Source organism: Rhinatrema bivittatum, chromosome 7 (genome assembly GCF_901001135.1).
Source record: "Rhinatrema bivittatum chromosome 7, aRhiBiv1.1, whole genome shotgun sequence".
Taxonomy (NCBI): Eukaryota; Metazoa; Chordata; class Amphibia; order Gymnophiona; family Rhinatrematidae; genus Rhinatrema; species Rhinatrema bivittatum.
Genome location: NC_042621.1, coordinates 122,272,483 through 122,299,460, shown reverse-complemented (window position 1 = coordinate 122,299,460; position 26,978 = coordinate 122,272,483). Strand labels below are relative to the sequence as shown.

Below are 26,978 nucleotides of genomic sequence, written 5' to 3'. Positions count from 1 at the left end.
TGGGCTAGTCGGAGCGCCCTCTAGCTCCATGCCCGGCCAATACCATTTTCCAAAATGGCTAACTGCTGTTTGAACATCAGCCTCACTTTTTCTCCAAAAAAACCATCGTGAGTAGTTTTGATAATGCAAACCCTACATACACTGTTGCCTCCTCAACTTAACCCTGCCTCTGCTCCTCCCTACTTTTACTGCAGGTAAAACCAGGTGTGTTGAGCCCCATGCATACTTTTACCCACTTACAGGGTGACCAATTTTCAGACAGCCGATATCTACCTAGGTAAACTGCCTTCTTAAAGGAGGTGCGACAGCGCCCCCTCCCAGTGAGAAGGGGAGAAACAGGGGCTTTTCACAAGGAGGCACATTTAAAAGTGCAGACAAGGATTTTTGCTCCGAACGAACCAAAACAAAATAAAAAACTTTCAAACAAATTCAAAAATCTTTGCAGCAGCTCGCTACCCTCACCATCGGGCACAGTTTAAAGCTCCACTTACAGGCGACTGACTAGCTCCTCAGTGTGTAGAAGCGGTTGCCGTTTCACTGCGCTCACAGAGAGCTTGAACCTTGGCATTAACTTCAACAACTCTCAAGCTCTTTAGAATGGCAGCAGTCCTCCTTTCAATTCTCCCAGTGGTTTTACTCCAGGACACACTAGCTTTCGTCTCCCTTCCCTCTCTGGGAGTAAGGATACCACCAGCTAGCTCCTCTCAAGACTGCTTCCATTGCAGAGTCTGGCCAGACCTGCCAGGTCTGAGCCCAAACCCATCCTGGGGACCCACCAAGCATATTCAGAGCCTAGCTCCTTCCTGGGGCAGCTCTCCTCATGCGTACTCATTAATAATCCTCTCGAGGGTCTATTCTCCTTGCCATAGGAGGTTATATTTAAGGCAAAAGAAAACTGCTATAATGGAGAAATGACTTACCTGATTTTTGTTTTCCTTAGTGTAGACAGATGGACTCAAGACCAATGGGTTATGCTCCCCTGCCAACAGATGGAGACAGAGTCAGATTTCAAAGTTGACGTCACCCTACATACACCCCTGCAGTGACCTCAGCCCTTCACTATTCTCTTCAAAAGCCACTGTGGACATACTAGTGAAAAAAACTTGATTAAAAACGGATAACCGTAACTGTACTCTACCAATCATAAACAATGAACCCCAGTAAGAATACAGGCACTGGATGATGGCTTACCCATACTCTCTTGGACTCAATATCCACTCCAGATGAATCCTTGGCATCATTCTTGGGCAGCCATAGGCGGGACCCCAGTAAGAATACAGGCACTGGATGATGGCTTACCCATACTCTCTTGGACTCAATATCCACTCCAGATGAATCCTTGGCATCATTCTTGGGCAGCCATAGGCGGGATGCTGAGTCCATCTCTCTACACTAAGGAAAACAAAATTAACAGGTAAGTAATCTCTCCATTTCCTAGCATGTAGACAGATGGACTCAGGACCAATGGGATGTACAAAAACTACTCCCAATTGAGGCAGGAGGCTGCCCGCAGTCCGGTTAACACCGCCCTTGCAAAGATTGCGTCCTCTTGGGTCTTTATGTCCAGGCAATAGAACCTGGAGAAGGTGTGCAAGAAGGACACGCCGCCACTTGGCAGATATCGACGGGAGATAGCAGCCTAGCTTCCGTCCACGAGACCCCCTGAGCCCTAGTGGAATGAGCTTTAACCTGAGAAGATAATAGCTTTTCTGCCTCCACATAGGCTCCCGTGATCACCTCTTTAATCCAGTGAGCTATGGTAGCCCGCGAAGCTGGTTCGCCCTGCTTTCTTCCACTGTGAAGGACAAACAGGCAGTCCGTCTTTGAGACCGGTTCTGAAATTTCCGGATACCACACCAAACGTCTACTGGCATTCAAATGACAGAGGAGATGGTATTCTTCCACATCCTTATGCTTATCTGGGGATGGCAACGAAATGGACTGATTCAAATGAAACTACGCGACTACTAGTCTGAAAGCTTGCTGGGCAGACTGGATGGACCGTTTGGTCTTCTTCTGCTGTCATTTCTATGTTTCTATGTTTCTACCTTGGGCAAGAAAGATGGAATGGTACAAAGCTGTAATGCTCCTGGAGTCATCCGAAGGAATGATTCCCAACACGACAATGCCTGCAGTTCAGAGATGCGATGAGCTGAGCATACAGCAATCAGGAACACAGTTTTCAAGGTTAATAAATGCAAGGAAAGACTGAGCAATGGTTGAAAGGAGGGCCCTGTCAAAAATTCCAATACTAGATTAAGATTCCTCAAGGGAAACGGCCACTGTAAGGGTGGCCGGAGGTGCTTCACTACTTTCAGAAAAGGGGCCACATCTGGATGAGCCGACAGGCAGGTTCCGTTCACCTCACCCCTGAAACAGAAGAGAGCTGCTAACTGGACCTTCAAGGAGTTAAGAATCAAACCTTTATTCAAGCTGTCCTGCAAAAATTCCAGAATTAGTGGGATTTTGACATCCCGAGGAGGGATACCGTATTCCTCGTACCATGCCTCAAATACTCTCCAGACCTGCAAATATGCTAGGGTCTTAAGAGAAATTCCAAGCGCGAAGTAAGGTGGCAATTATTGCCTCAGAATATTCTCGCTTCATCAGGCAAGCCCTCTCAAGGGCCAGACCATGACATAATTGAGTCGGATTCTCATGAAAGACCAGTCCCTGCTGAAGCAGGCCCCTATGCGGTGGGAGGCACAGGGGGAGTCTCCACCAGGAGTCTCCGCATGTCCACATATCACGGACGCCTGGGCCAATCTGGAAGTACTAGTAGGACTAATCCCCTGTGGTGCTCGATTCTGCAAATGACCCTGCCCAGCAGGGGCCATGGAGGGAAGGCATATAGCAACTTCTCCCGGCCAAATCAGAACAAAAGCGTTGATCCCCAGGAACCAATGAGCTCTTCTGCGACCAAAATCGGTGAACCTTTGCATTGTGAGATGTGGCCAGCAGATCGATGGACAGGAGACCCCAGTGATCTACTATCAGTTGAAAGGCTTTGCAACAACGCCCACTCTCCTGAATCCAGACTCTCCCTGCTTAAAAAGTCTGCTCTGACATTGTCTTTTCCTATGGTGTGGGAGCCTGAGATCATCTGTAGATGTATTTCAGCCCATTCCATAAGGAGATCTATCTCCTGTGACAGCTGCTGGCTCTTGGTTCCACCCTGGCAATTCATGTAGGTTACCGTCATTGCGTTGTCCAACATTTCGCGGACCGCTTGACCCTGAAGTCTGTGGCTGAATTGTAGCCACACCAATCTCACTGCCCGGGTTTCCAGGTGGTTGATGTTCCAGAGGGCCTCTTCCTTGGTCCAACATCCCTGGGCCATTGGTTCCTGACAGTGAGCTCTCCACTCCTGGAAGCTTGCAGCTGTTGTGAAGACCAGCCAGTTCGGGGAGGACATGGGCTATACCCCTACTCAGAAGAGCTTCCTGCAGCCACCACTGGAGCCAAGCGCATACTCCCATCGGTAAGTGGAGGCAAATTGAATAGTCTTGAGAATGCAGGTTCCAATGTGACAGTAGTGAGCGTTGAAATGGTTGCACATGTGCCCTCGCCCATGGCACTACTTCCAGGGTTGCCATCAATCCAAGAACTTGGAGATAGTTTCACACCATCAGACATATTGTGCTCATCAACTGACACACTTGGGACATCAACTTCCTTATCTGCATGGTCAGAAGGAAGACCTTACCTGCTTGGTGTTGAACCGGACTCCCAGCCGAGTTCTTGAAACAAGGAGATCAGCCTGTTGGTCACCCAGAGACTCTCTTCCATGGGCTTGGCCCAGATCAACTAGTCGTCCAAGTACGGGTGCACCAGGATTCCCTCTTTTCTCAGTGCTGTCGCTAAGACCGCCATAATCTTGGAAAACGTTTTTGGGGAGGTAGCTAGGCCAAAGGGCAGTGCCCAGAACTGATAATAGTGACCCAGTATCACAAAGCGTAGGAAACGGTGTACTTGATGGATTGGAATATGTAGGTAGGCCTTGGATAGGTCCAGGGAGGTTAAGAACTCTCCCGATTGTATGGCCAGTATAATGGAGCATAGGGTTTCCATGCAGAAATGATTCACTTGTAGATGTCTGTTGATGTTCTTGAGGTCCAAGATAGGGCAAAAAGAACCTTCCTTCTTGGATACGATAAAATAGTTGGAATAATATCCCGTAATTTCCTGGGGCGCAGGTACTGGGATTATAGCCTTCATCCTAAGAAGCCTTAAAAGAGCAGTCTCCACTGCCTGCTTCTTGTGCTGGGAGTGGCAAAGAGACATCATGAATATGTCCCAAGGAGTGCTGTGAAATTCTAGCATATATCCTACTTGTATGACCTCCAGTATCCATTTGTCCGAAGTGATCTCAACCAACCGCTGGTAGAAGAGAGACAGTCAACCCCCTATCTCCTTGTTCTGAGGGTGGGTCGGCCAAATTTCATTTGGTGATTTGGGATGAGCCTGAACCCGAGCCTGTCCCTCTCTTGGGTTGTCGACTATGAGGACTGAGATCTCCCAAAGGGCCGAGATCTCTGAAATGTCGAGTTTCTGTAGAGGCAAAAGCATTGGGAGCCCCTGGATTGACCCCTCATAGACGAGGGATGCTATAACTGCTTTCTTTTCTCTTCTGGTAGCCGGGGAACTGGAAATTTGCCCCATTTACTGGCCAGCTTTTACAATTTGCTTCTGAAAAGTAGTGATCCTTTAAAGGGCATATTTGTAAGATTTGCCTTGGAGGTTGCATCTGCTGACCAATTCCGCAGCTATAGCTGTCTTCTGGCCGCCATCACTGAGACCACTCCTCTGGCCAAAGTAAGGACTAGATCCGAGCCCATGTCTAAATCGAGAGGTACATTTTTTTTAAAAATTTACCTGGGCTTAGCGCTTACTGGCTGAGTACAGAGGCAGTCTCCGACTGTTGGGGGGGGCGGGGAGGAGGGCTTTGGCCATCACCACTGTGCTCGGCTTCCTGCACCCGTTGCTTTTCAGCTGCTTAAGAAGCAAAGTCCATGCCTGGAACTGGCTTCTGGACCAAGGCACACCTCTGAGGGATCTCGGAAATTGCCTCAGCAGGAGAGCGGGGCTCAATTTTTTCTCCAATTTAAATGTAGAATTTCTCCTTCCAAAAAGTACAGCAATTCCCATAGGGAGAGGTACATCCACAATCTGCTGGATACTGAAGGGCTGAGGTCACTGCAGGGGGGGTATGTAAAGTGATGTCAGCTTTGAAATCTGACTCCATTTCCATCTGCTGGCAGGGGAGCATAACACATTGGTCCTGAGTCCATCTGGCTACAAGCTAGGAAATAAACCATTATTCAGCAACTCCAGTTATTTATCATCCAATGGTCTTAGCACTATCCCGTGCTATCCTATCTTCCAGAGCCTGGACCTGATATGATTTGCTGGTGTGACATCAACCACTCAAGTGATGTAAAGATGGCTATAGGCAGCTGGAAGAGTTCTTCTGAGAGTCAGAGGTATACACGCTGGTGCCAGAAATCATTGTGCAGGTGCCATCAGCAAGCTAAGCAGGAGTAAAGAGGAACATAGATACATCATGCCAGTGGTACTTACCTGCAAGAAAAGCTGAGATGTGCCTACCCAGTGATTTTAGGCACCATCATATGGACCACAAGCACTGAATTAATTTTCTTCCTTACCCAACTCTCTCACTAATCTCAGGGAGAGCAGAACACCAAATTTCCCAGGTATTTGCATGCTGTTTCCTTGACTGTGTTTAAGTGGAAATTACATAAGTTTTATCCAGGGACAAAGTGTGATTATTATTAGATGATCTAATACTCTTTATGAGCGATGGAACCTGCACCTCTAAGTACATATTAAGCACTAGTCCGTTTACTCTATCGTATTATATTATTAGTTACTGCCCTCTTAGGCCTCTCTTTCCAGCTGATTAAGCTTCCAAGTTTACCCTCCTTGTTGAATGTAACTTTGCCTCCTCGTTCATATGTTTATTTTTGTCTCAGTTGTTACCCTGTTCGATGTAAACCGATCTGATATGGTTATTACCATGAAGGTCGGTATAGAAAAGTGTTAAATAAATAAATAAATAAATAAATAAATAGTAAATCTAATGCATTGTTGAATAGGGTTAGGTATATAACCACCCAGAAACAGGTGAATGTAAGTCTTTTCCAGTCTAAACGCTATGAAACTGTGCACCCTGTGCCACTGTTTATCAAACATCAAAAATAACCTTACACCAGTTGGCTTTATATGGCATGCCTGAAACTGTACTATCAGGGCTTTTCTCTCCTCTGATTCTTCTGCGTGATCGTATACTTCCCATGCTGATGATGTGGTCCCACGATGAGCCGGTAGCTTCCCACAGCTTCCACCCAAATTACCCAATCTCGGCATGGCTTGCAGATGCTGGAGTCTGCTTCCCAGTTTTCCAGCAGGAAACATCAACTTGTTGTATCAAGGCAGTAACATTAAATCACATGTAATGCCACATCATGGTGGCATTACATGTCCACTATTCATAACCTCCTTTACAACTCTAACTCTGTGTGGCTCTGTTCCCTACTGCAAATATATAAACCGCCAAGACAACGCTGCTCTATGGACAAATGTATGTTAGAAATTCCCTCAGTCAGAATAGTAAGCCTAGCTTTAATTCGGAAAAGGGCCTTCTCCGTAGCAGGTCTGACCCTGTGGAACTCTCTTCCTGAACAAATTCGATTGACAGCAAATTCCAAAGATTTTAAGAAAATACTGAAAGCGTACCTGTTTAATAGTGCTTATAATACATAATAACCACAGTTATATACCACTACAATGATATCATTAGTAGAATTAACATTCTAATGTATGTATTTTAATTGTATCTTAATTCTTTTCTTTTTGTCATAAATTATGTTTGTATTTTTGTAAACCGCCTAGACGGGCATACATATGCCTTATTGTGCGATATATAAAAACTTTTAAATAAATAAATAAATAAATAAATAAATAAATAAATGGTGTGGCAGAGTGAGATGACATGTAACGCTATGTTTTTAGGATATGATGGCACCAACTGGTATATACTGTATAAGAGTGAGGGCTTTTTCATGGTACATCCACTCTATATGAAAAGAGACAGGAGACCCTGCACAACTCAAGAAATGAAGTCCTGTCCCGCTCCAAAATCTACAACGAAAGGAAGCTGAATTATTTTCTTTAGCTCCCGCAGATAACTTTCTAAGCAGGATTTTTGTTTTGTACTCTCTCAATATTTTTAAGATGTTACGGTGCCCTTTATAAAAGCTGTTAGTGCCACCTGCTGGTTAGGTTTAGAAACAACCCCTCCTGGCCTAGAAATTAAATTCTATTTAGGGGCTGATTCACTAAATGGAGCTAAGTTTGGAAGGTTATCAGGGCCTGCCTGCCTGCCCCCTCCCCTGCCTTTACCTCCTTCCCTTTAAATATAATACACTCCACCCCTTGCAGAAATCCCTCAGCACCCAATCAGGAAGATAGAGGCTTGCCTTCTGCATGGACTTCAAAATGGTACTAGCTGGTCACACTGTATATGCATTGGGGAAGGGTGTTTCAGAGGGGTGAAGGCTTAGGGAAGAGCCAGGTTGCTGGTTCTTCATTACTAAAGGGCTAGTGTGCTGTGTTACTCCTTTACCACCACCTCATTAGGCGGATAAAACTGCGTGTGGACACTGCACAACATTTTGTACTTTTTTCCCCCATCATGTGTGCATAATTTTAAAACACAGCTCTACTCAATTTATGCATGGCCACAATCGCTGGATATACAGCAGGCTGTCACCTGCACTAAATCACTAGGTAAACAGCACAGTGAATGGCACAATATGTGCTAATTTGTGAACCTGAGAACTGGCTGCAAGCTGCAGTACTAGCAAAGACGTTTCCAAACAAGCCACATGACAGATAAATCAGACAGAACCCTGAACTCCCTCCCCTTTTATCATTCTCATTTTTATTTTATTTCTGAAGAGAAATAAGCATCTCAATGATGTGCCTCATGGATCCGTCCCAGGGCTAGTTCTGTTCAATATTTTAGTGAGTGATATGGCAGAGGGGGTTGTAGGAAAAGTCAGCCTTTTTGCAGATGACACTAAAATTTACAATAAAGGGTCACCCCTGAAGTAAGAGACAGAATAAGGAATGAGGTAGGAAGCTCAAGGAGTGGTCATGCGATTGTCAGCTAAGATTCAATGAAAAAAGAGTGAAAGCCATGCATTAGGGGTAGAGAAATCCAAGGAAGTAGATGAGATAATGATTTGTACTGAGAGAAATCTTAGGGCTACCATATCCGAGGAGCTCAAGGGAGTGAAGAAATGCAAAAAGGCAGCAGACTACTACAGCACATTGGGAAAGATAGGCATTATCAACTCCCTTCTACTGGTCCTATGTACAGATTACTGGTGAGACTTCGTCTGGAGAATTATCTCCTGTTCTGGAGACTGTACATCTGAAAGGATATAGATAGAGCGCAATCCATCCAGAGAAAGGCAACTAAAATGATGCAGGGTCTGTACCAAAAGCCCTATGAGATGAGACAAAGACTGGGAGGATAACTTTCAAACAGCATGTTGCGGCATATGCGTGTATATGTGGCTGTGTGCAGGTTTTCCATAGTATTTCATAACATGCGTGTTTCATATATGCACGTATTGTGAAATACACATATCTATATTTATAAATATATATTTATAAATATATAAATATATATATATAAATATATATTTATAAAGGATCTGGAAAGAAATACGACGAGTGAGATAATCAAATTTGCAGATGACACAAAATTGTTCTGAGTAGTTAAATCACAAACAGATTGTGATAAATTGCAGGAAGACCTTGTGAGACTGGAAAATTGGGCATCCAAATGGCAGATGAAATTTAATGTGGATAAGTGCAAGGTGATGCATATAGGGAAAAATAACCCATGCTATAATTACACAATGTTGGGTTCCATATTAGGTGCTACAACCCAAGAAAGAGATCTAGGTGTCATAGTGGATAACACATTGAAATCGTCGGTTCAGTGTGCTGCGGCAGTCAAAAAAGCAAACAGAATGTTGGGAATTATTAGAAAGGGAATGGTGAATAAAACGGAAAATATCATAATGCCTCTGTATCGCTCCATGGTGAGACCGCACATTGAATACTGTGTACAATTCTGGTCACCGCATCTCAAAAAAGATATAATTGCGATGGAGAAGGTACAGAGAAGGGCTACCAAAATGATAAGGGAAATGGAACAGCTCCCCTATGAGGAAAGACTAAAGAGGTTAGGACTTTTCAGCTTGGAGAAGAGATGACTGAGGGAGGATATGATAGAGATGTTTAAAATCATGAGAGGTCTAGAACGGGTAGATGTGAATCGGTTATTTACTCTTTCGGATAGTAGAAAGACTAGGGGGCACTCCATGAAGTTAGCATGGGGCACATTTAAAACTAATCGGAGAAAGTTCTTTTTTACTCAGTGCACAATTAAACTCTGGAATTTGTTGCCAGAGGATGTAGTTAGTGCAGTTAGTATAGCTGTGTTTAAAAAAAGGATTGGATAAGTTCTTGGAGGAGAAGTCCATTACCTGCTATTAAGTTCACTTAGAGAATAGTCACTGCCATTAGCAATGGTAACATGGGATCTTCTTGGTGTTTGGGTACTTGCCAGGTTCTTATGGCCTGGATTGGCCACTGTTGGAAACAGGATGCTGGGCTTGATGGACCCTTGGTCTGACCCAGTATGGCATTTTCTTATGTTCTTATACTCCACAACATGTGTGCGAATACTTGCAATATATTGAAACCACATTTATCAATGCATTGGATGTGCGTGCTTTACCCATCTATTTTTAAAAATATATATGCGTATATTTTATGTGCAAAAATAAAGTAGGACAAATATAGCACAAATACACAAGCAGCTGAAGGAGGGACTCGGGGGAGGGGCGGGAAAGTTCAATAAACAAAGGGCTTGCCCAACATATTTTAGGGCAAATTAAAAGATAATTAGGAATAAGAATGAATGAGGATGCAAGAGAACAAGGAAACAGCTACATGGATTACACTGATCTGCTTTAACTAGGTAGAATTTCACATGAAAGCGGTGTCACCCTATTGAGGCCAATGTAATAAACCATGCTAATCCTAGCACTACTTAATTCCTAGCTTAGCGCAGGTTGTTTGGTGCTAACTTCACCTCTGAAAGTAGTAGGGGCTTCAACACTGAAAATATCTGCGCTAAAACCCAGGGCAGCACCTTCACTAGGATTAGCATGTCTTCCTGCAGAGTGCAGGGTAATGAGCTTATTAGCTATTATCCTGCAATGCAGAAAGGCGTGTTAGTGAGGAAACTGCCTAGCCTGATATTTTTACCCTGGGAAATTTAACTCCTGGGTCAGAACAGGAGTTAAACTTCTCGCAGTAGACAGCCAAGTAGAGCAGATCCGCCTCACTTGCTCCCATCCACGCAAGTTAAAAAAAAAAACAAACAAACAAATAGTTGGCTGTGGGCAGAACCCTCTCCCTCATTCCTACCCACCCACCTACCAAATTTGACAGAATGCCCAGCTCCAGGCTGAAACCTTCCCACCCAAATAAAAAAAAACAAAACAAAAACAACAACTAGCAGGGCTGCGGGCTGTACCCCTTCCACCCTACCAGTCAAGTTAAAAAAAATAAAATAATAAAGTAGCAGTCAGCCCTCAAAATTCCAAACGCCCTTCCCGCTCCCATTGTGTAACACATTCCCAGAGAAGATCTTACCTCCTCCCATCAGGGGTGCTGTTAAGCTAACTGAGCTGTAACTCATTTAATATTCATTTATTCACTGCTTCATGGCCACTGATTGGTCCCCTCCACTATCAGCTGTCAATGAAAGGACCAATCTTCAACAGGTCTTCTTTGGGGCTTAGTTCCAGGGGGGCCAGTGAGGTTTGGAATTTTGAGGGCTGGCCACTCCTTTATCTTTTTGACCTTTTGGTGGAAGGGGAGAGAGTGCAGCCCACAGACAGCCCTGCTAGTTTATTTTAACTTGGAGGGGGGGGGGGGGCGCATCCTGCAGCCTGGCTAATTTGTTGAAGGTAGGTGGGTAGGAGAGAGGAGGCTGGTGCTCCTGTTTTTTTGTGCAGATTGGAATACAAATACACACCATGAGTCAAAGGAGGCATGTTTTTTTTCAGTTTAGTGCACTTTTTTTTTTTTTTTTTTTTTAACATGCCTGATCTATTTGCATGTCATTAGCTTCCTGTATCCCGCAGGGCTGCCAGTTTTTAACATTGAAGTAAAGTAAAACCCATGCTAAAATTTAACTGGTTTCAGCATGGGTTTTAGTACATTGAGACAATGCGCTACCAGCTAGTGAAGTGGATTTAAGATATTCCTAGGTACAGAAATGGGATGCACATGGAAGGCTTCCAGGACAGTGACCAGGGCCTAGCAAGTACTGCCCTTGGTTCCTGCCTCCTGCCACTACTATAACTACTGCTACTATTTACCACATCTATAGTGCTATTCAACGTACGCAGTGCTCTACAAAAAACACAAAGAAAACGTCACTCCCTCACTTCCATCCCAAGAGACTGACTGCTCATCACAGGAACTCATCTTATTTCTGGTACAAAATTCTGGCAAACTGAAATATGAATCTCATCCCCTCCTAATCAACAACTTCACTGGTAGCCAAAGGAATGCCAACTAAATGGCAACTTCACATGGACAAGTCTATTCTCCAGTTACTTCTTGGATCGAGTTAACCAGTTTGCCAATGGGCAGGGCTACACTTATCTGTCTGTTAAGTGCAGATAATGTGAGGAGGGGCTGTGTGCAGGGCCTCGATTACTAGCGTGGGGGTGTGATATACATTGAAGGGCTGCGAGTGGGCACTCGGCTCGCTGAATGCATGTGTGATGTCTCAAGGAGGAGCCACGTCTAGACGCTCACCTGTCTGTAGGTGCTGATAATGATCTCTCGCAGGTGATAGTGCATGGGGGTCATTGTCTCGCTCACACTGTCCAGGGCCATGTCCACTTCCTTCTTCAGTCTGTGCCCATCCGGAAGCAGCAGCACGATCTTCATTACCACCTGTGAAACACAGTGTAGACATGTAAGTTATTGTCTCTAATGCAGAGCTTTCCAAACGTTTCATGTTGGTGACACACTTTTTAGACAAACATAATTTCATGACCCAGTAATTCAGTCTACTAGCAAACCAGAGGTTAAAGGTTAAATGAACAAAATGTATTTCGACAATTTATGTATGTTTCCTTAAATATATACATACAGTTTTGTGGATTACATAATGTTACACCCACACTGACCCCAGGCAGCTCCCTTTCATTCTCACACCGCTCCCTCCCCACCCCCCAGGCATGCACACTTCATTCTCACACACACACAGAGAGACCCCCAGGCAGGCACCAATTTATTCTCACACATTCACCACACACAAACAGACCCCAGGAAGACACCCATTCATTCTCATACACAGACACACCCTCAGGCAGGCACCCATGCATTCACACACATACACCCCCAGGCAGACTCCTATTCATACACATGTACACACTGAAGGCAGACCCCTGCTCGCTTTTGCCAGCAACCTCAGAGCCTCTCTCATTCCCCTGCTACTGCTGTCATGTGAATATTTGGGGAAGTGTTGATTGCTGCTACTGGCACTGAAGCTCATTTTGCTGCCTCCTCTGTGCAGGGCCCCGCGGTATTAAATATTTGCAGGCTTCCACTTCCTCCATGTTGATCTCGTTCATTGCGAGATCCGCATAGAGAAAGTGCTACTCATGCACATTCCCAAAGATAACATATGCCAATCACTAAAAAGTAATTATTTTTACCTTTGCTGTCTGATCTTAGGCTTTTTTTTTCCACCTTCCCTTTCTTGCTTTTTTGCCAGTTCCTTTCACAGGGTCTTTTTTTTTTTTTTTTCTATTTCTTTTCTCTCCATTTGTCTTCTTCCCTCAAACACACAATCAGGTTCTCATTCTCACAGCAGCCCTACTACCGGGTTTCCTCCTCTTCTCGGGCCACCGCGATGTGGGATATGCGGCGTCCCATTGACGCTGCTCTTCTTCTGTACACGCCAGATGCTCCTCCTCCTTCCTGCCCATGCAGCTCCGGCAACGTTTTTCTTCCAGGGCTGTGCAGGCAGGAAGGAGGAGGAGTGAACGTGACCCTTTTCTTCAGGCCGTAGTGAGGTAAGCTCCACCACAGCCCCGCAGATCTTCCTGCTGTAGTTCCCTGCTTCCGCCAGCCCTGCTGCTATGTGGACCAGGCGACACACTGCAGGCGACACACTAATGCAGGGGTGGGCAAGTCTGGTCCTCGAGGGCTGCAAACCAGTCGGGTTTTCAGGATACCCCTAATGAATATGCATGAAATAGATTTGCATACAACTGAGGCAGTGTGTATGCAGGTCTCTCTCATGCATATTCATTAAGGATATCCTGAAAACCCGACTGGTTTGCAGCCCTCTAGGACCGGAATTGCCCACCCCTACACTAACGTGTTGCAACACACAGTTTGGAAAGCTCTGCTCTAATGTATTGTGTGCCTTTTCCTGTGATCCACAGGGATAAAGAATTTCTTGCATCTGTAGATACAGATTTCCACAAATAAATAAATGGGAAGGCACATTCACCTACTATCTGTCACACTAAACTTTTACTTGCATTGCTCCATGGTTTGTTTTTTTCGCATCTCTCTACCTACACATCTGAGGGTTCCCATGCTTTCCCTGAAGCTTCCCAAGTTGGGTTATTAGAAGACTCCTATCTACATGAGCCTTACTACTTAATGTCCTTCCCCATCCCTTCACCCAACTGTGCAAAGCCAAACACACAGGGCCATCCAATCAGCAGGATTCTGCCCACCTTCAATTCTGTGGGCAAGTCCCCACAGACTCATGACAGGTCCTGCAGCAATTAAACTTCATTCTAACAAGCTGCAAATTAAGGCTCAGAACAGTTTAACCAAGTTCTAATGCTCTCTGGCGCTGTAATCCATGCATGTCTCAAAAATATGCAATGTTCAAATCAGTTCAATAATTTGCTATAGCCTCGGCCAAAATGTCATCATTTCCTGTTTCAAAAACCCTTCTCAGGCACCTTCGTGGTTTATTTGCTTTCTGCAAATATAGGAACATTGGTTCTTACCTACTAATTTTCGTTCCTGTAATACTACAGATCAGTCCAGACAAGTGGGGTTTGCATCCCTACCAGCAGATGGAGGCAGAGAACAAAAACTTTGAGACACTGCTACATATCCGAGAGTACCACCTGCAGTCCCTCAGTATTGACTTGTACCCAAGCCAAGAGTAGATACCATCCCCTTTTCCAGGGCAAACAGGTAATTCAGAGTTGGAATCCCCTGAACTGAAGCCTCTCCTACTTCCAGAAAAAAAAAAAAACGCTGATAACCGCTTAACTTAAAACCACACAAATTATTCACAGTACCCTTGGTTTTGCTTGTGTACCTTCCAATTGCAAGATCCACACACATGGCCGAAATGAATGAAACGAATGGCCCAAATGCACATCCCTGCTTAGTACTGCAGATAGAGAGTGGAGAATAGTGAAGATTACAGGAGAGCTACGAGAATTGGGACTATTCTTTCTGGTAATTAACTGGGATCAAACTTCTAATCGTTAGCTAATGTGGAGAAGCATACAAATTGGGAATTAGTAAAGAACTAAATTACTCAAGGAATTGGCTTATTTATTTATTTATTTAAAGTTTTTTTTTATACCGATTTTTCCTGCATAAAATGCATATCAAACCGGTTTACAATGAAACAGAATGAGCAGGAAGTAAAATTCCTTAGTCTAATACATTTAAACGTCAATAATGAAATAATTTTAAACAAAGCAAAAGGCTTAATTATTCTGAAGATTTTTGCTGGAAAAAAGTAATTAACTTTCAACTTGTAAGGATTAATTTGATTGTTTTTATCAAGAGCTGTGTGAAGGAGTGGCCTTAGTACACCTCCTTAACCTATGTGGGACAGGCTAGGTGCCTGGTCTACCTTAAATTCCTCAGAGGGAAAGAGCTCTGTGGGCTGGAGCCAGCTGGGGAGGTTAAGATGCAGAGCCTAGATGGGATCAGCAGGCAACTCCTAAATACATTTCTACCCTAACTACAGCTGTGAACATTGCTGCTGGAAGTAAGAAGTGTCTCTGTGAGAAGGCAGCTCCTAAAATACATTTCTGTCTGAATAAAGCTGTGACTATTGCTGCTAGAAGGTAGGCAGATATGCTGAGAAGTGTAAATAGAATCTGTTAAAGAAAAGGCTGAAGTCAGTGTGGTTTCTGCATTGAGCCTAAGAAAGTTGCTCATCATCCTACAAGCTGTAAAGAACATTTCATTCACTATACAACATACAGGTCGATCCAGTAAAGTGTGCTCCGTCGGAGCGCACTGTCACCCTGCTCTGGACGCGTGTTTTCCCTTACCCCTTATTCAGTAAGGGGAGGAAAACACGCGGCCCACCCACGGCACCTAATAGGGCCCTCAACATGCAAATGCATGTTGAGGGCCCTATTAGGTATTCCCGAGCGATCCAGTAAGTAAAATGTGCAGCCAAGCCGCACATTTTACTCTAAGAAATTAGCGCCGCCCAAAGGTCGGCGCTAATTTCTTCCGGCGCCAGGGAAGTGCACAGAAAAGCAGTAAAAACTGCTTTTCTGTGCACCCTCCGACTTAATATCATAGCGATATTAAGTCGGAGGTCCCCAAAAGTAAAAAAAAGTAAAAAAAAAAAAAAAAAAATTTTGAATTCGGCCCGCGGCTGTCGGGCCGAAAACCGGACGCTCAATTTTGCCGGCGTCCGGTTTCCGAGCCCGTGGCTGTCAGCGGGCTCGAGAACCGACGCCGGCAAAATTGAGCGTTGGCTGTCAAACCCGCTGACAGCCGCCGCTCCAGGCCAAAAGGAGGCGCTAGGGACGCGCTAGTGTCCCTAGCGCCTCCTTTTCCTCGTTTGCACCGCGTCGCCTAATTTAAATACTGGATCGCTCGCACCGGCGAGGGGCCGGTGCGCGCGCCGGGAGAGCGGGCGTTAGTCCGCTCTCCCACGGACTTTACTGGATCGGGCTGATAGTTGGGCCAATGCTATACCATGTGCTGGCTGCAGCGCATGGTTAAATCGCGACAGGATGCAAGTTTTGGACGCGCTCCATATCCCCAAAGCAAAACTGGAATTAGCACGTCCAAAACGCACATCCTATTGCACGCATAGGTAATGGCGCTCATCACATGCAAATGAATGAAGAGCCCAAAAAGTGTACAGAAAAGCAGAAAATACAGTTTTCCTGTACTTCCTCTGACTCAATATCGTGGCGATATTAAGTTGGAGGAAACAAAAAAAGCTAGAAACATCCCAAAAATTAAAAAAAAAAAAAGTGTGCTGGCGTTTAGGTTAGGAAAACGGACGCTCAATTAACGAGCGTCCATTTTCCTAACCCATGGCTGTGCACAGGATAGAAAAACCAGACGCTCTAAAATTGAGCATCCGTTTTCCCAATTGGCTGACAGCCACCTCTCCCAGGCGCCTGCTGCCAAGGTGGCGCTAGGAGTGCACAATTTCCCCCAGTGCCTCCTTTTTACCACGGCAGCCCATCTGCATGTAGCATTGGGTGCCCTGGAGAGGTGGATCAGTGCACATTAAGGGAGCGGACACTCAATCATGAGTGCACCCTTAACACGTGCCGTTATTGCATCGGCCCGATTGTTAGGGTGCTTTGAAAAGGTCTTCCTATGAAGCTATCATTACTGCACTATGAAATTGCATTGATTAGATTTGTAAAACTACTCTATATTGCCGTCATGCCAAAATATGCTGAAATGCTAGAATTTATGCAAGAAGTTAAAAAAAATATGTCAAAGTTCAGCCTTAAGTTTTGTTCCTGCCTGCTGGGCTCAATTTACAAGAAATCACATTTATTTTTATTTTTTTATTTGTTTTTATATACCGAAGTTCACCCATGGGTATCACATCGGTTTACATTATGACTTTTTGATAATGTGACGGAGGTCATATTAGCATTACATTGTAAAATTGCAGCATTGTAAAATAATATTGCAGCATTGTAAAAATTACATTACATCTATGGGTTGTAATGTTGTAGTGTTGTAAAAATTACATTACATCTATAGGTTACTTTAACAATTATAACATTATGACATTGAATAATAATTGCTATTTGGTAACTTTCTATTATCGTTAAAATAGCTAACGTTAAAGAGGTTGTATGAATTTTGTTGGAGACGTTATGAGTTCTCTTAGTGTGGGAATAGCAATGGTTGTTTGGTGCTGATCTCAGAGTGGTGGGTTAATTGTTGTCAGGATAGGCTTTTCGGAAAAGCCAGATTTTTAGGGCTTTCTTGAAATTTTGTGATGAGGGTTCCGTTTGGAGTTCTGTTGGTAGCTTGTTCCACAATGTGGGGCCTGCTATTGAAATTGTGCGTTCTCGCGTTGAGGTGAGGTGAGCCTGTTTGATGGAGGGGATTGTAAGTAGCCCAGTGTTTTTAGAACGCAGGTTTCTTTGTGAGGTGTAAGGATGAAGGGTGTCCTTTAGCCAGTCAGTCTTTTCATTGTTGATGGATTTGTGCATGAGGGTAAGGGCTTTATCTTGAATTCTGTGGGTTATGGGGAGCCAGTGGAGTTCTTTCAGTATGGGGGTGATGTGTGTGGAGCGCTTGTTTGTGAGGGATCTGGCTGTAGCATTTTGAAATAGCTGGAGTGGCTTGAGGGTAGAGGCTGGGAGTCCGAGGAGCATGGAGTTGCAGTAGTCGCGTTTAGATAGGATGAGGGCCTGGAGTATTGAACGGTAGTCTTGAGTGAGTAGTAGGGGTTTGATTTTTTGAGAACTTGAGAGTTTGAAATAGCGCTCTTTTATTATTGTGTTTATGAAGGTTTTCAGGTTGAGCTCGGAGTCTAGTGTGGTGCCTAGGTCTCTTGCAGTTGCAACAGTTTGGCTTTTGTTTTGTGAAGAAATTTTTTGTATTTGTTCAGGCAGGTTGGGGTGGGATCTTTTCTCCATTTTTTTTCAGCTTGTCGGAGTGTTCGCTTGGTGATTTTCAGCTCATGTTTGTACCATGGCACTTTGAGGGTGCTCCCAGTTTTGATTTCTTTGGTGATAATAGGGCATTTTGATTTTGCGATTTCAGCATTGATGGTTAGCTATGAGTTGGTGGCTGTTTGCGGTGTTCAGGTTAAGGTTTTTAATGCAGTGGGTAGGGCTTCTGCAATATCTTGACATGACTTACAAGAATCCCAGCCCTATTAACATATACCTTATGAGATAAAATTATAATGCCAACCAATTAGGAAAATGTTATGCAAACAAACTAGCAAACTGGTGAGTAAATTGAAAGTGGTAATTAATTTATTGTGTCAACAATCCTCTGAGAGACTACTTCTGGATTGCCTTGCACTCTCCTGGAATATTCCATACTTTATCTAAATAAAGCAGAGTTGTTTACCTGTAACAGGTGTTCTCTTAGGACAACAGGATGTTAAACCTCACCATATGGGTGACATCAGATGGAGCCTGGCATGGATAACTCGTCAAAGTTATCCAAGCATCCAAGCGGGGTCCCTCTCCAGTCTTGTAATTCAGAATTACGAAAAAAATAAAATAAACACAGGAGAAACCCAACTTTGCAGGATGGCAGGCGGGTTTACTGAGGACTAACATCCTGCTGTCCTAGGAGAACACCTGTTACAGGTAAGCAACTCTGCTTTCTCCTAGGACAAGCAGGATGGTAGTCCTCACACACGGGTGAATCCCTAGCAACAGGCTGTCCCCAAAACCAAAACAACCAACAAACACCTAACCTGTGCCAACGGGCACAACAACAGTGGTGCTATTGGTAACAGAGGGAGACACCCTGAACCCAAAAAATGGGCCCTAGGCAGGGCGAATTGGGTTTACAGCTGAAAGAGATTCCAAGGGACAGACTGGCCAAAATTGCTGTCGCGCCACCCTGGGATAGTGCCCACGACCAAATCTGGACCGCTTCTTGACAGATGAGGAAGATCTCGTGCTTCCCTGCTTGTTCAAGTACCACATCACCACTTGGTTGTCAGTCTGAACTAGGACCACATAGTTGGCCAGGTGATCCCGGAACGCCCAGAGCGCGTATCGAATTGCCCGGAGCTCCAGGAAGTTTATCTGACACTGCTCCTCTTGCACAGACCATCAGCCCTGGGTGCCTAGTCAAAGTTCTAGAAACTTTGACAAAAGTTTTCCGTGCCGGGCTCCATCTGATGATGTCACCCATATGTGAAGACTACCAACCTGCTTGTCCTAGGAGAAAGATCTTTCTTTAAGCTGCCAATATTAAATGTTTATTTTGGTGGCCCACAACAATATTAGTAAAATTGAATTGGAACCCACACAGTTTCCAGTGTGATTAATTCTGAAAAGATTATTAATGCTGTTTACAAAGGACTAAAAGAGCAGTTAAGATCTAGGCAATGCAAAAGGATCTAGAAGTCAATCTTTTCCCCATAGGGAATCCTGGACTATCAGATGTGAGTTGAGATCTTTTCAGAACTCAGTACGTATTATCTGAACTGAGATGTGGGACCTTGGGTCCACTATCTGGGTTTTCTCACCAAAGGGTTACATTTAAATCATGATTAACCATGATTCCATAGAATATCAAAGCAATTTACAGCGTGCAAAAGGCAGTATTATAAAATCACCAGGGACTGCCAGGTATTTGACCCATTGGTATAAGAACTCAGATCCCAAATGAGCTGGTTCTCAAGATGAGAGGGAGAAGCACCCCAAAAACTCGGGCCTGTACTTCACTGGGAACCAAAGTTTATAGCTTTCTCCACAGGAGACTATTCCTAGCTGCTGCACCAGTCCACACATCTATACCGTCTGCTGGAGACTGTGAAATACTGAAGAGCAGAAGGCAAGTAAAGTTAGCTTTGAGCTTTGTGTCCATCTACTGGCAAGGGGACATAACCTACTCATCTGGACTGGTCTGGCATAGACAATAAGAAATGTACATTTCTGTGGAAATCAGTGGTATGCCCTGTGGGTATCCACTAAAAAATGGAAACTCATTAGCATCTGCACTATATGTCAGTGGGAACAACAAACTTTACCGACCAACACTAAAGATTGCTGTAAAGAAGAAACCAACATATATTCACCCAAAGATAATATTTATTTAAAAGAATTTGTCACCTGCACTCTTCAAAATATGTTTGAGGTGAAGTCCAATAAAATCCAGACAAATAACCAGACAAAACATTAAAATGACAAAACAAGTCTGCGTTATACTGCTTTTCAAAAAGTGAAGACTGCAACTGTTCTGGAAGTGAGTTTCAAGAAGTGGCCCAGCCACTGAGAGTGCTCCATCTCTGCTGGGTTTTTTTTTCTTTTAACTCTATATCTCTGTAAAATCTTGGGATAAGACTGAAGAGGACTTACCTCAAACTCTCCTTTTGTGTACTTGGCATCGGGCACACTCACGATTTCATCCTCGCTGACCTTGGGCATGCCCTGCAATCACCAGCATACAGCGGTTAGAAAGACAGCTCGGCAAGAACATACAATGGGGCACATGACATGTCCACGGGGCTTTCCTGGCTTTCTGCTGTGGCATGACAACATGAATAAAAAGGAAACATTGCTAACTTGGGCTTAGACTGAAGACAGAGAGAAAGCAGGTCAATGACATACACTGGAAATATCCTATTCCACCCACTGAATACCACGGTAAGAAATCCTCAGGGACATGAGATCTTTCTGGCAAGCAGTCCTTCAAGGCGGGCACCTTCTGTCTTTCCATGCTGCCTCCATCTCTATATCAGCACTCAAAACTGAAAACCACAGGCGGAGAAGAATAATGTCCTACCACAAGGTCAAGGAGCAGATGTGGTGGGATGGATGGAGCAGGGAATTACACATTAGAAATTGTTTTGCTGCTAGTGAAGGATTTCCTAAGGACTCTATGTGACTTTGTAAGTCATTTTATCTCTGTGTGTCTCACTTTATCCAAATGTACTTAGGTGATGACATTCTCAGAGCCTGATCGGAAGACAGTACTACATGCCTTGGTAATCTCTAAGCTTGATTATTACATTGCCTTATATGTTGGTCTCTCTCAGATGACACATAGGGCATTGCAGGTCACACAAAATGCTGCAGCCTGAGTTATTACTGGTGGTAAAATTCATGATCATATTACTCCCATGCACTGGCTTCCAATTAGCTGGAGAATTAAATTTAAGATTATCTTTCTTGTTTATAAAGCCATTCTTGGCCTTGCACCATTAACTCTTGTGTTTAAGATTTATCAATCAGTGTGTGTATCGACATCCTTTTCTCAGATCTTTCTGTCTGTTCTATCTGCCACCTTGTAGAATCAAGGGAGAGATTATTCTGTGTGGTTGGTCCCTGCCTTTGGAATAAACTACACAATTTTTAAAAAGGGCTCCAGGGATGATCCGGGAAACTAGAGACTGTGGTAGGCAAAATGGAAGACACCATTCTTAAAAAACAAACTCACTGACCATATAGACAGACATGGCTTAATGGAGAAGAGTTAACATGGTTTTAGCAAGGGGAAATCATCTTACCAATCTTTTAGAATTTTTTGAAGTTATAAAACATGTAGATAAAGGCAAACTGGTTGATATACTGTAACGGGATTTTCAGAAGGCATTTTACTAAGTCCCCCATGACAAACTCCCCAGGATATTACAAAGCCATGTGATAGAAGGCAGTGTTCTATTGTGGACTGGTAACTGCTTAAAAGACCAAAAATAGAGGTTAGGACTAAATGGTCAGTTTTCTGAATGGAAAAAGAATGTTAGTGGAGTCAGGGATCAGTACTGGAACCTGTGCTGGTTGGCATATTCATAAATGATCTGGAAAAGGGAACAATGAGTGAGGGGATCAAATCTGCAAATGACACAAAATTATGCAAAGTTGTTAAAAAAAAAAAAAAAAAAGGGCAGAGGATTGCGAGGAATTGCAGAAGGACAAGGCAACTGTATGGCAGATAAAATTTAATGTGGAAAAGTGCAAAGTGATGCACATAGGGAAAAATAATCCCAACTAAAGGTACATGTTGTTGGGTTCTGTTTTGGGAGTCACTACCGAGGAAAAAAAGGACCTTGAAGTCCTTGTAGACAATACGTTGAAATCCTCTGCTTAGTGTGTGGCAGCGGTCATACAAGCAAATTGAATGTTAGGAATGATGATGAAAGGAATGGCGAATAAAACAGAAAATATTATACTGCCTCTGTATTAAGCCATGGTCGTCACCTTGAGTAGTGTGTGCCATTCTGGTCACCCATCTCTAGACATAGTGGAACTAGAAAAGATGCAGAGGAGGGCACCAAAAATGATAAAGGTGATGGAACATCTCTCCTATGATGAGAAGCCATGCAGGTTAGGGCTCTTCACTTCGGAAAAGAGATGGCTGAAAGGGGACATGATAGAAGTTTATAAAATCTTGAGGGTGGAAAGGGTAAATAAAGAATGGTTATTTACCCTCAAATACTACTAAAACAAGGGGACCCTCCATGAAGCTAACCAGCAGATTCAAAATAAACTGTAGAAAGTACTTTTTCGCTCGGCGCACTATCAAGCTGTTGAATCTGTTGCCAGAGGATGTGATCAAGGCGACTAGCATATTGGGGTTTATTGAGGTTTGGACAAGTTCTTGGAGGAAAAATCCATAAGGTAGACTGAAGAAAGCTATTGTTATCCCTGGGAGTGAGTAACAGGAATTAGATTTACTTTATGGGATCTGCCAGGTACTTGTGACTTGGACTGGCCACTGTTGGAGACAGGAGGCTGGACTTGATAAGACCTTGGTCTGACCGAGTATGGCAATTCTAATGTTCTTAATCACTGGAAGATTTGAAGACTGAAGGATCCATTGTTAGGTTCTAAAAATTGCTAAGAACATATTTATTTGAGCAGGCTTTTGAGGATATGATGATTCTAGAGATGTGAATCGGAACTGAAATCCGACCCGATTCTGGTTCCGATTCACATCTATAGAGATGTGAATCGGAACTGAAATCCAAACCGATTCTGGTTCCGATTCACATCTATAGAGATGTGAATCGGAACTGAAATCCAAACCGATTCTGGTTCCAATTCACATCTCTAAAGATCTGAGTATTGTTACATCACTATGCTGCTTGGCTATGAGTTGTTCTGCAGTTTTGTGATTTTAGAGTGCAAGTTGATTTTATTTAATTGTCAATATCTATTATGTTCACTATTTTTATGATGCTCTTATTATGTATGTACCTTTGTTACCCACCCTGAACAGTTGATAGGGTGGATTGTAAGCATTCTAAATAAATAAATGAATTCCTTGCTGCACATGTACTGTGATCATTACTTCGTCTTTATGAAACTCCAGTTTGGGGTACAAATTCTCTCCTTTTAAGCACTAGATCTTTTATTTTAGCACTAAAGTCTTGCTCTTCATGTACCACCTGTGGGAAATCTGCAGATGCTGCACAATTCTGAGATAACCCTACACCTGCCAAGACCCAGATACGATGCACTCCCTGGGACAGACAGAGATACTTGCAGTGCATGGAGAACACAGATCTTGCAAAGGCACTACAACAATCACAGAATGATGTCTGATAGGATAACAAGTTTGCTTACCTATAAGCAGGATTCTCCATAGCAGGATGGATTAAACATAACAAGTGGGTGATGTCATCTGAAGGCATTGAAACAGACTCAACTGTCAGAGCTCAGTAAAGACTCTAAGGAGCATGTGTGAGAGTTGCAAACTCTACCTAATGAGGTAGTTGACTCTCCAGGGAGGCAGGTGAGTATTAAGTATGGCTAATTCATCCTGCTATCCATGGAGAACCTTATTTACAGGTAAGCATACTTGCTTTTCCTGTCAATAAGCTAGAATGAATCAGCCACAATGCCTGGGGAATCCCGAGTTGAAGGGTTGCATTGTGGAGCAAATACTTAAAAGCCTCACCGGTTAAAGTGCGAACTACTGGGTGAACAGGCTGCACAAAACTGCTTGTCCAAAGTTATTGTCTCCTCGGGAGATGTTGTCCAGACAGTAGTGGGACATGAAGATGTGAACAGACAACAATCGGAGAAAGTTCTTTTTCACTCAACGCACAATTAAACTCTGAAATTTGTTGCCAGAGGATGTGGTTAGTGCAGTTAGTGTAACTGTGTTTAAAAAAGGATTGGATAAGTTCTTGGAGGAGAAGTCCATTACCTGCTATTAATTAAGTTGACTTTTTGTATATACCTCTCACATGGTTATTCAGTTTGCATTATTCTTTTTGTACATATTCTTAACATGGTTATTCATACCTCTCACATAGTTATTCAATCACTTTTATGCTTTGTGTTTTTTGTAAAGCCTGTTCCCAACGTGCCGCGGTATATAAAAATGCTTAAATAAATAAAAATAAATAAATAAGTTGACTTAGAAAATAAACTAGCAACAGTAGCATGGAATAGACTTAGTTGTTGGGGACTTGCCAGATACTTGTGGCCTGGATTGGCCACTGTTGAAAATGGGATGCTGGGCTTGATGGACCCTTGGTCTGACCCAATATAGGCATGTTCTTATGTAACAAGTAGTAGGTTTGAAAATGTCTTCAATAAAAGTGGCCCTGAGATGAGCCACTGAAGTTGTTATGGCTCTTGCTTGATGAACCTTGACCAAGTCTATAATCTGTAAGCCATACGCCAGCACGCAACAGTTCACTATAGTCTGCAAGCCAACTGGACAGAGGTTATTTGGCAACTGCCCTTCCCAATCTATGACTATATCATTTGATATTTATGGATTTGTGTTGAATGATATAGATGTTTGCCATTTTTTATTACTTGTACTTCTCAATCTCTTAGCATCAAAGAACACAAACAGTTGAGAAGCCTGAAGGTGAGGTTGAGTGTTTTTTAGGTAATATGCCAAGGGTCTCTTTCTGTCCAAAAAGTGAAGGCCATACAGCCAATCCCTCGGTTGAATGTAAGGAAGAATTTACCAAAGGAGTTCATTTTGAAATTCTTCGAACCAACAACTTGTTCAGTCTTCGCAATTTCAGTACAGCCCTCAATCCCCTTTGGGGATTTGGAAATACCAGGAATACAATCCCTGGCAATACTCCTGAGAAAGAACAGGTTCAATTATCTTCTGATGGAAGAGTGATTCCATCTCCAGCTGTAGTTGGGCAATTTGGGAAGGGACCGAAATTTTATGGCTGGGAGGTGGGCAGAGAAGTGTAAGCAGTAGCTAAAATTTTTAAAACCCACCAGTGATCAGGAGCCATTCCAAGAAGAAAGCCTGAACCAATTTCCCCACTGGAGGAGGTGGGTTTCAGAGTTATCAAAACTTGCGCCATTCCTTTTGCTGACCTGAAGTGGGCAGCTGCTGCTGCTGAAAAGTGGAAAGAGCTTGATGACGCTGAAAAGAGTGGAAAGGAAGTCTTTGAAGAATGGATATTTGATGGAATATACTGGCATCAGATTGTTGGTTGGTTGGTTCCCTGCTGCAGCCACTAATGACTATAGTGTAGACTCATGCTCCTTAATCAGAGCCACAGTATCTTGAACTTTACCACCATATAAGTTGTCCCCTGTTCAAGGTACATGTGTAAGATGATCATAAACATCTTCTTGTAGACCACTCACCCATAATCATGTAAGCCTTCAAGTCCTTATAGAAGCAGCCAAAGTCATGGCCACAGTATCAAAAACTTGGTGTGCAAAACAGAAAAAGTGCTTCTCACACTCCTCCATATCTTCCACTGCTCAATGAAAGTCTGCTTGCTTTTGGTCTGACAATTCACTCAAAGGTTTTAGCTTCTGATCACATTTGGAACTGGTGAGCCACAATCCAGGCATTCAACATGGAACTCTGGAAGACCTTCTTCTCAAATGCATCCAACATCTTTGAATCTTTCCAAGGAAGTGCATCAGAGAGATCACAAGTGCACACTGACTCCACCACCCCAAAGTGGTGTGGCAATTGGACCACCCCAAATCCTGGGGAAGCCTGAACTTTATACTTCAGGTTCAGCTTCCAAGCTACCAGAAGAAAAGATGTAGGCCTTCCACAGCCTCATCTGAAAGTCCTGGAGAAGTCTGTGAACCAAGATAGCTGCAGAAATCACTGGTGATTGAAGGAACTGAAGGAACCTGAAGACATCCATTCTTGGGATCCTTTCTTTCAAAACACTGATGGTCAGCCTCTTCTCCAGTTTATCCAAAAAACCTGGAGTAGCAGAGATCCTTTGAAGAGGAGGTTTGCTGAGATACGTCTGGCAGGGGATCAGATGGCATCCTGTGAAATCCTCCTTGTCTCCTTACCCTAGGGAAACACTAAGCCATGACCCCTAAAAAGAAGGTAATCTAGGTGGAGACTGTTGCGTCCGTCGGTCTCAGACAGCTTCGACCTCTGTGCCTCACCTTTTTTCCTTCTCTCTCCTCAAGCCTTGGGAAGATGGCTGCTGCCTCGTCTTCATGCTGCTCTCTCCGGCGTCCCTGGATCGGCAACGGCGATGGTGTTCACCATGATTTTCGCTCTTTCCTCTCAGAGGACATACCTGATGAATCCCAGCATATCATTGACCCGCAGAGAGTGGTTCTCTCAGCTACACAACCAGTACCCCCAGGTAAGACCATTGTACCCTGCAATCTAAGAAAGAAGTTGCTAAGATGGGCTCATGATTCGAAACTGGCCGGACACCCTGATCAATGGCGAACACTGGCCAAGCTACAAAAGTACTATTGGTGTCCTACCATGAAAGAAGATACTCTAGCTTACATAGCCTCCTGTTCCAATTGTGCCAGACAGAAACCTCCGCCCGGATGCCTGCTTCAACCCTTGCCAGCACCAGATGAGCCCTGGACCCATATTCCAACAGATTTTGTGGTGGACCTGCCACTTTCCAGATGTAACAATACCATTTGGGTTACAGTGGACTGATTTTT

The 26,978-nt window shown here is 43.7% G+C and overlaps 1 protein-coding gene across 2 annotated transcripts in view; it reads right to left on the bottom strand.

The window, feature by feature from the left end:
- The window catches only part of PALD1 (phosphatase domain containing paladin 1), a 453,903-nt gene that overhangs the window by 114,370 nt on the left and 312,555 nt on the right, over window positions 1-26,978 (bottom strand). For both annotated transcript variants that reach the window (XM_029609049.1, XM_029609050.1), the window contains exons 17-18: window positions 20,457-20,528; window positions 11,938-12,078 (exon numbers count right to left, since the gene is read on the bottom strand). In XM_029609049.1, coding sequence (XP_029464909.1) covers window positions 11,938-12,078; window positions 20,457-20,528 — 213 coding nt within the window. The remainder of the gene's footprint in view (window positions 1-11,937; window positions 12,079-20,456; window positions 20,529-26,978) is intronic.